We start from the raw sequence: 10,016 nt of genomic DNA, 5'->3' as shown, positions 1-10,016 counted from the left end.
CAAATTGATTTTCCCATAGAACTCACTCCTATGTCAAATAATTATCAAAGTATTTTCATGAATAAAGACAGTTACTTTCCTAAGAGAAATTTTTATTCTTTAAACAGTTGTTAAAAATACTACAAATTCTTTTATCATATCATGCATGAGTCATCTATAATATCAACAACATGTAAAATATTTTGTAATGGAAATTATCTATAAAATAATTATGCTTGATAAATGTAAGGTAGTATTCCCTAAATCATTTCAGCAAGTCAACACTCAAGGTAAAATAAATAACCACAGGACACTTTGTTAAACTTGTTTAAAAAAAAAAAAAAAGGTTTATTTGTTACAAAATGTTAAATACTAAAGCTAAAAACATATAAATTCAGGTCAGGCTATATTAAAATACACACATACCCTTCTTTGCAAAATTGTTAAAGATTGAATTAAACAGATGCTTTAAATAAAATAAAGTACTCTTTGAGGTTGTTTTTGTCTAATTAACTATATCAGTGTAGTGTAGAGTTTGTAAAATTATAGTTGAAAAGTTTTGCTGTCTTGGAATCAAATTTATTCAATCTTTAGTCTTCTGCTACTACCCAATGTGAAGCTATCATGCTGGCTTGAACAGGGTGAGTCTGTTATGATACTGAAAATTCTCTATCACAAATCTAGTCTCTTATACCATGAACATGGAATAGTCAGAAAGTATATAAAGGATTAAATAGGATGAAAACCTGGCTCTGAAACAAAAGGCCTTAGTTCTACTATATAGTATCTTCTCTAAATAAAATGGTAGGTAAATATACCGAAGCAGAGATCAGCACAAAGCATACATCCATCTAGAAATAACTTTTAGTTTTGGGGAAAAAATCCTCAAAAACAACACTCACTTCTCCAAGATAACTGATAAGTAAAATTTCTTATTATTTTAAATTGAGTAAATTCAAAGTCTTGAGTCTATGTGTTCAATGCACTTAAAAACTAATTTGATTCTACTCTGACTAGCTCTGCAAAATTGTGACATCTGACTGTCTGGGTCACACAGGAGGAAGAATTTTCATAATAAAAACACACTCAATACCAGGGAGTACCAGTTTTCAAATTCAACCCCCACTCAGGTCAAACAGCCTAAACGAAACAGCTACATTCTATTGAAATCTTAAAAAAAAAAAAAAAAGTGTTTTTGAGAAAAGACTTTGCTTTGTTTTGTATTTATATTTTTCAATTTCCTAAAGATTTTAGAATTTTAAGTGCTGTAATTAATATGGGGATGAGACTATGCTTATGAAGAACAAAAGGTTATCACTGCATTTTAAAAGTTCATAAATGTGAATGAATTTCTAGAAATCTGCTATAGGTCTACTCTTTTACAATGTTAATCCTAGCGTCATAGGATCTGCCAATCTTTGATTAACCCAAGGGATTAAACAAAAAGCATAAAATTCCAGCAGTCTTCACTTACACAGTCCAATTAAAATCAGGTTTCTTGAAATATATCTAGAGGAAATTTTTAGTGCTTTCCTCTTTCAGTGATGGCATACATACAAGGGTTAACTGTAAGGAATCCTAATATTATAAGATTGTTTAATCAGATCTTTAAGAAGTTGGGAAAAATATACGTATTCTAAAGTCACTGGATGTTAACAGAAAGATATAGTCCAGTACTAAATTACAGATGACAATAATGTTCACAATAAATAGTAATCGGATTGTCCATCTCCAGGCTTATAGACTTCTGATGTTATCATTTCTATACACGTGTAATATGAGAGAGGTTCTAATCTGTCCTCCATGGAAGTACCCTTCTCTCCACACATGACAAAGCTTTGATACATATCCGTTCTTCTAACTTACTGGGTAACCTTAAGGGATAAGATTCATGCTACTCCATATCAAATAGCTTTGCAGTCCTTGGAAAGAATTCAAACAGTTCAAGCCACTGACATCCACGTCCTACTCTTAGCAAAAACACTTACCAAAAAAAAAAAAAAAAAAATTCTTGAGCCTTCATAGCAAATTCTCTAGAAAGTACCTTTTCCTGTGAGCATATCGTAGAATGTATATTAAAGTCAGGCAAGTAGGTCACTCTCATCAACATCCTGATGTTACAGAATCATCAAAGTAACTCTTCTTCTGTGATATAGCCTAAATGTGAGTGTTTTAAAACAAAGACAAAACAACACTCATTTGCCAGCGGAAGTGGCAACAGAGGCCCTGGGTGGTAAGGACCTCCCCAAAGGTGAGAATCCATATATGTTCTCTTCCCTTGATATCAGAGTCTCTTTTCTTTCAGAGAGAATGATGTTTGAATCAGAAAACTTCGTATTTTTTTTTCTGTCAGGAAAGATCCATAATTTAGGGGACACTGTGTCAGGTGAAAACACAGGGCCCTTCTTCAATCATTATTAAGAATTTTGTGACTGCAACAGCACAACACTGAAAAAATGCCATGCCCTTCCAAGTGGGAAACCCTTGTGACTGACGGTCACACACAGACAAAGCTGACCCTGGTTCAGTTTCCTGCATAATCAAAATCCCAGGGAGGACACTAGGTGATTCAGGTGGATTGTCCAGATGAAAGAATTTTTTTCATGATGTTGATTCAAACACTGTCACTGCTTTGGAACCAAGTGGCCCATCACTTTCCAAATATCTCAACTTGGACTGTTTTGTCTTCCCCCTATATTTCTCATGGAGAAAGAGCTACACTGGGTCTTTGAAAACCCTGTATTTTAATAATTAATCAGACATGATGAAATTTCTATATTAATCCTAAATGATTTTTTAAAATTTAAACATTTCTTATCGGGGAGGGGTCTTAATATCACTAAAGCAACAGGACATCTTAAAGGGGAAACACAGCTGTACAACAGCTTTATGTTTTAGGGTGAAGCCTGTTTTAGTCGGTAGTATAGTTTGCTCCCTTTTAAAATCACAATAGTTTTTTTTTCATGGAGAACTAATAAACACATTAAACTGTATGATAATCTTTGTTGTAACGCCCACATTGGTTTCAGTCATACGAGTTTCACTGCAACCCATTCTCCATAATAATAAAAAAGTGTACTTATATAAAAGCTCCAGGTTACATTACTAAGCAACGGCATTTCCGGGAGTGAATATACTTCCTGTATTCTGCAAGCTGCTTCAAGTACATATTTGATGGCCATCTGTGCTTTTCAACAAAACTGCGTTCTTCCACTAAAATTGTAAGAAAGAGAATGTGAATGAATACATTTTATTCTTGATCAAAGTATTAACCACTGACTTCCTATGTAACAGATAAGATCCGAGCTTTCCCTCAAGCCTTCCAAATCATTTAACACCATCCCAGTTAAATCAGTCATCAGAATTTAAGTTATTATGTGATTTTACAATTATATACATCTCATCCACTGCTTCATCAAGTAGTTTTTGACTATTTTACTTCTTCTTTTTTTTTTTTCAATAAAACTTTTGTTTTTCCTGGAGATAACTGGCTCCTTTTTTCCACCTAGTTCTCTTTGTAGCTAACTTGGCCATCCAAACTCTGTGAAGTGCTCCTGGTTGTTTCCCACCAGGACGCAGTCATCCAGCAGTTTCCCCACTCCAGTTGTGGCTGGCGCCCAGGGCCCTTCTCATGGAGCCCTCGCCCTCTTGCTTTCCAGGCCTATCCATGCCTTTGTGCTGGATCTCACCATTTCTCAACTCTTGGGCCTTTACTTTGTTTATCCCCTTTGTTTTGGTGAAGTACAACCTGTTATTAGTGTTCTGAAAAGTTTTTCTGAGGTCATGCTTGTGATGAAATGTCTTTAGTTTATGCTCACACGTGATAGATTATGTGGTTTGGTATAGAATTCTGGGTTGAAAACTCCCCTTATGAGGTTAAAGATGTTTTCCACTGCTTTCTACCTTCTAGAACTCCACTGCCACTCAGACTCACAATCCTTTGAGGGTGGATCTGTGTTTTTTCAATCTTGGAAACTTAGTTTTCTCTTTATACTCTGTTCTTGCACGTACTAATGATGTACTTTGTATGTTCATTTAGCTGAGCCCTTAGTAAACTCTTTTCACTAGTTGATTCAAGTCTTTCAGTATTAGGATAATTTCTTGATTTATTTCTTTGATAATTTCCTCCCCATTGGATTTTTTTTCCCCCTGTATGAACTTCTAATAAACACTGAACTTCTAGATTGAGACTCCAATTAAAAATTGGAGTCTCAATCTAGAAAAAGACTCCAATTAAAAAAACTGAAACTTTCTCTCCTATCTGTCCCTGCATTTTTTTGTCCTACTTTCCAAGAGATTTCTTTACTTTTGCCTTTTAATTATTTTATTTAGTTGATTTTTCATTTTTGTATATTTTATATTTTTTCTATCATATTTTTAATTTTCAAGACCAACATTTTTATTGTTTTTTAAAATTGTGGTAAATACACATACCATAAAATGTACCATTCTAATTTTAAATATATAGTTCAATAGTGTTAAGTACATTCACACTGTTACACAAGAAAGAATCTCCAGATTCTTTTCAACTTGCAAAACTAAAACTCTACCCATTAAACAAATCCCTATGTCCCCCTTTACCCAGGCCCTGGAAACCATCATTTTATACTTTCTAACTCTGTGAATATTATTTCTTTTCCTTCCTTCCTTCTTCCCTCTTCACCACCACCACCTCTTTTGCACCAGAGATTGAACCCACGGGAGGTTTACCCTGAGCTACATCCCTAGTCTTTTTTTTTTATTTTGTTTTGAAATAGGTTCTTGCTAAGTTGTTGAGGCTGGCCTCAAACTTGCAATGTTCCTTCCTCAGCCTCCCTAGTCACTGGGATTATAGAAGTATGCCTTGCACCCAGCTGAATATTTATTATAGTTCTAGTCCTACTTTATGAATGCATATCTCTTATTCTTTGAAATTGCAACACCTAAAATCTGTGGGTACCCCTAAAATCTGTGGGTACTCCTGTATCTATGCTCCTTCAAGCACATTCTCTTTTATTTTTGTTTATTTAGTTTCATTTTTGGTATACATTTTTTATATCAGTGATTGCTCCAAATATCTTTATATTTCCTTTCTTTTTTTTTCAATAATTTTTTCCATCTTTATTTTCATTCATTCATTCATTTAGTTTTATGTGGTGCTGAGAATCTAACCCAGTGCCTCACACATGCTAGGCAAGTGCCCTACCACTGAGACACAACCCCAGCCCCCTCCAAATAACTTTTGATCCTCAGTGATATTTTCATATTCAATAGTGAGCTACTAGAAAGCTGTCTAGAAACCTCTGGGGCATGGGTAAGACTTGGTGACTGGAAGAATACACACCACATGATAGAATGAATTCTCCCAAATGATTGCATTTGTGCATTTTCCCACTGCACAGGGTGTGGAGGGCAGGGTGGCAAATACCTAAGTGCCAGAATTCTAGAACCTGGATATGGGAAGGAGAGTGGAACCTCATTAAACTATCTATACACTTTCACATAACTCCCTGCTTCAGTATAGCTCCTCATTCTTTATCCCATCAATACCCAGAGTTCATGATTCTATAGTATGTTTTGTTTTAATGCCTCCATAAGTAAACTTCCTATTTCCTATGAAGAAAAGAAGCAGCTGCCCAAGTAGGAAGTGGGGGTGTGGCAAAAGATTCAACTCATCCCACTGCCTTGTCCTGGTTTCTCAAACACCTGCTACCTCAAACATGTGAGGCTAGCTTCTGGGATTCTTCTGGGTGAATCAGCTTGTTTCCCCTTCTGTATGCACTGAGGTTTCTTTCTGCTAAACCAGTTTCCACTTCTCCATCTGTTCCATAACCTCAACTACTGGAATCTGGATTAACAAGGTCCTGGTTTAGGCTGCAGGACCTGAATAAGCAGAAACAAGCTGGACGCTCAGGGAAACTATAGTTCTCTAGGTTCCAGGAGACAAGATATGACAGGCTCAGTTAAGACAAAACACCAGAGAACATTTATCACCCGTGAATTCAGGCAGACAGGAAAAAAAAAAAAAAAAAAAAAAAAAACCCACAATATTAAGCTAAATTAAACTGATAAAAATGAATCTATAGCCACCAAGGGTCATATATTCCTATGAGTTGCTGTTCATAATATTTAATGAGCTATTTAACCAGGGTTCTTAGGTATCCATGCCTTGATAAGATTTTTTTCTAGTCTCACCTACTCATTTCTAATCGCCTCTAAATAAGAAAAATTCTTAGTTAAGAGAAAACAATTTGTAGAATTTCAACAATGGGATAATTCCTAAAACTGAAAATGGGCAATTCTATAAGGAAACTAGAGAAATTGTGATGAGAACCCTTTTGAACTTCAAATGTCCATGTGAAACAAGCTGGGTATGAGGGAGAGAGGAGAGCTGCCTGCAACACTTGGAAGGACACGCTCCTCTCAGTGGCAGCCACTGCCCTGCTCAGGCTTTTGCCCATGGAATGATGGGCGCAGAGTACTCACATCTTCTAATTTTCAAAGTAGCCAGAAACATGGAGTTTTAAAATGCCAACATAACATTAAAATGAAAATTTTTAAACGTGGTCCACATAAAGCCCTTGACAGACTACAATGAACCTATGCAGGGCCAGTGTGTAACTACTGATTTAGAGAATCAAATTCCCCCCCTTCCCCCCTCCCCCCAACCAGAAGGGCTTTATGCCTCTGCTAAAGAGAACCACACACCATGGCAGGCTGCTGAACCCAAACAGGCACCTTGGAACAAGAAAGCTCAGGATACCCCCACAATTCCCACCCACAAAACAGAGACAGCCATTGCAGAGCCTTTAGCCCCTTGCCCTGCCCACTCAGATTACACCCTGCAGCCCTGCTTTTCACTATTCCAGTTAGTGATTATATACTTTATAGGCAATTATATAAGTAATAAAATTAACGACATGAAGGATTTATAGAGCACCTTTCTCCCAAGGCTGTAATAGTATGCCATGATAGCATATAGCTATATAAAACAGTAAGTAGAACATAATATTATTCTTCTTTTATAATGAAGGTGACTTAAGGTGGCATAGTAACTCCCTGAGTACTGACTGCCTAAAGAATGACTATGCAAGTATGTCCCTACCAACTGACAGGAAGTAGAAGCCTGCTTTACCTTTGTGAATGAACTTTGTTTTTCTTACACAATGTAGACACAAAATAATACTATTGATTTGCTTTGATTTTATTGTTACTCTACTGTCTTTGTAGTTGAGCTCCATGTACATGGGGACGCTTCCAATAAGCGCGTCATGTTTTTTGGCTGCACACCTCTGTCAAAAAAATGACTGGGTGGGCTGGGGATATAGCTCAGTTGGTAGAGTACTTGCCTTGCATGCACATGGCCCTGGGTTCAATTCCCAGTACCACAAAAAAACAAAAACAAAACAACAAAAAACTGGGTGCTCCTTGGTTTCCATAAATGCTTGAGTACCTGAAGGAAACCCAGAGATTTTCATGTCTTTTACCAGCAGAATCTTTTTTTCACTAATTAAACTTTTAAGCAGAACTCCAAGGCGTAAAACAGAAGTGGAATCAACTAGAAGGAGGAAGAGAAGAGTCCAAGAACCACAGATTTTAGCCTTCCCTTCCCCTTTCCCTTATTCTTTCCTGGTTCTTTTCCTCATTCACTCCCTGCTTTCTGCAACTTGCCCCCAGAAGACCTTCAGGCATCTCCATGGAGACCTCTTTGGCCAGAGCTTGAAAGTACTTGACCAGGTGTCCAGTCATTTCCTTGTCTTTTTAGTTCAATCTTTCCTCAACTCTATGCTGTGATAATGTGAGCAAACCATTGTATCTAGCTGTCTAATTAGTCTGTCTCTTCTGACAACAATTCTATTTTCTTTTTCTTTCCTCTTACACAGTACTAGGAATCTCACCCTTAACTGGTTTTACTCTTTGTAATTTAACTTAGAAATCACATTATGTATGCTTTCTGATCCTTAAGTTTCATAACACTTTCAATCAACAACAAAAACATTATTTCAAAGTAATATGAGGGTCCTGCATATATATACATGATGAATACAAATATCTAATACATAAAACTGTTTATTATAAATATTAAGCAACAAATTCCTTTATAAGAAATAATTCTGCTTCTGACTTACATAGATAGTTAAAACTAAGATCTCAGGTATCACAGCCAAATGCCACCTGAGGACACATTTCACCACCTTCTCTATTTCAGGGGGAAAAAAAGTTTTTAAAAATGAATGGGAGTTATGAAATAATCATTAAAAAACTTCTTGTGTAACACAGGTCAAGCTGCTTATATAACACAGGTGACTATGAAATAAGGAGCCCTTAATTACCACTCTGCACAATTTTAAAGGAATGTAGTACATTGACTCTTCTTATTGTGATAAAACTGCTACTTTTACAAATTATGTCTCAAATCTAAGAAAAAAGAACAAAGTTTTCTTTGCAAAGCATAAATTGGAGATCTACCTGAAAGATCCTGAAATTCAGGCTTTTGACTGAAGATGAGGTAGTTAGTCGCAATGAAATGAAGCAGCCAGGTTGAAAGGCAATCAGAGTGGTGGAACTAGAAGAAAAATGAAAAAGAAACAACAATGTACATCACACCCTTCGATCAGGATGACGACCAGATAGAGAGAGTGACTTGGGAGGAACCATGGAAGAGTCCATATTCACATGTAAGTACCCATGCATGATGCAGCCTTGAGGCTGCTGTGACTGCAGAAAGGGAAGTGGACCATCATTAACAAATAACAGTGAAGTCAATAGCTAAACTGTGGAGCCAACCTAGATGCTCTTTAGTAGATGAATGGATTAAAAAAAATGTTGCCTATATACACAATGGAATTTTACTCGGCAATAAAACAATAAAATCATGGTACTTGCAGGTAAATGGATGGCATTAGAGAAGATAAAGTGAAGTTAGCCAATCCCAAAAAAACAAATGCCAAATGTTTTCTCTGATATAAGGAGGCTGATTCATAGTGGGGTAGGGAGGAGGAGCATGGGAGGAACAGAGGAACTCTAGATAGAGCAGAGAGGTGGGAGGGAAAGGGAGGGAGCAGGGAGTTAGCAAGGATGGTGAAATGTGATAGACATTATTATCCAAAGTACATGTCTGAAGACACGAATTAGTGTCAACATACTTTATATACAATCAGAGACAATGAAAAAATGTGCTGTATATGTGTAATAAGAATTGTAATGCATTCTGCTGTCATTTACTTATTTTTTTTTCAAATCAATAAAGAAAGAAAAAAATAACAGTGAAGTGACATCATTCAATGAAGAAGCTGAATCAATAGTGAACAACAAGCTACTGCTGCCATAGCGGCCAAATGTCTTTAAGCAGAGGTATGGCTGTGCTTGTGGTTAACCAAGAGTATTAGAGGTTCTTGAGGTTTTTTTCTTTTTTGGTACTGGGGATTGAACCCAGGGCCTCACTCATGGTAGGTGGTAAACACTCTACCACTGAGTTACATCCCCAGCCCCTTTACTTTTTTTCAATTTGAGACAATCTCACTAACTTGCCCAAGCTGGCCTTGAACCTGTGATCCTGCCTCAGCTTCCCAAGTACAGGCTGGGATTACAGACATGTAGCAACAGGTACAACTTAATTTAAACTTTTAACTAAGGCCATGGAGTTCACTAAATACATTTGTGTCTGTGGAGCAGAAGATTATGGTGAGCAACATCCAAACAAGTTCATTTGAAGAACAAACCAAAAACTACTTTGAGGAGGAAACATCAGCCTAAGGGCATGGGTTTCCATGTGTAAATGTTCTTATGAGAATGTTATACCTGAATAGTTGCTTTGATGGGTGTACTGCTACACTGAGAAGGGTTTTCTACACAATTCCCATTTCAACAGTGCAAATAGACGGAACGTCTGAGCAACGTGGCTATTGACATCATCATCTCAATGCAAACCAGTAATATTCACTGATCCATCCAATCACCAATTTGGATTATAGTAACTTGTTGATAGGCAACTTTATTATTATCATTATGATTTTGGTAAACTATGCATTAGACTTACCATTTTAACCATCTTTAAG

The 10,016-nt window shown here is 36.6% G+C and overlaps 1 protein-coding gene and 1 non-coding gene across 3 annotated transcripts in view; one reads left to right on the top strand and one right to left on the bottom strand.

The window, feature by feature from the left end:
- Positions 1-297: 297 nt before the first annotated feature.
- Rhobtb3 (Rho related BTB domain containing 3) overlaps positions 298-10,016 on the bottom strand; it is a 57,255-nt gene continuing 47,536 nt past the window's right edge. For both annotated transcript variants that reach the window (XM_015483790.2, XM_048811461.1), the window contains exons 11-12: positions 8,428-8,524; positions 298-3,192 (exon numbers count right to left, since the gene is read on the bottom strand). In XM_015483790.2, the coding sequence (XP_015339276.1) occupies positions 3,077-3,192; positions 8,428-8,524 (213 nt within the window). In that variant the 3' untranslated portion in view covers positions 298-3,076. The remainder of the gene's footprint in view (positions 3,193-8,427; positions 8,525-10,016) is intronic.
- On the top strand, positions 7,276-7,349 carry Trnaa-ugc. Its single transcript has one exon. It is a non-coding gene; the product is annotated as a tRNA-Ala (tRNA).

The sequence above is a fragment of the Marmota marmota genome, unplaced genomic scaffold, assembly GCF_001458135.2.
Source record: "Marmota marmota marmota unplaced genomic scaffold, marMar, whole genome shotgun sequence".
In the NCBI taxonomy this organism is placed as follows: domain Eukaryota; kingdom Metazoa; phylum Chordata; class Mammalia; order Rodentia; family Sciuridae; genus Marmota; species Marmota marmota.
This window is presented reverse-complemented; position numbering and strand designations above follow the sequence as displayed.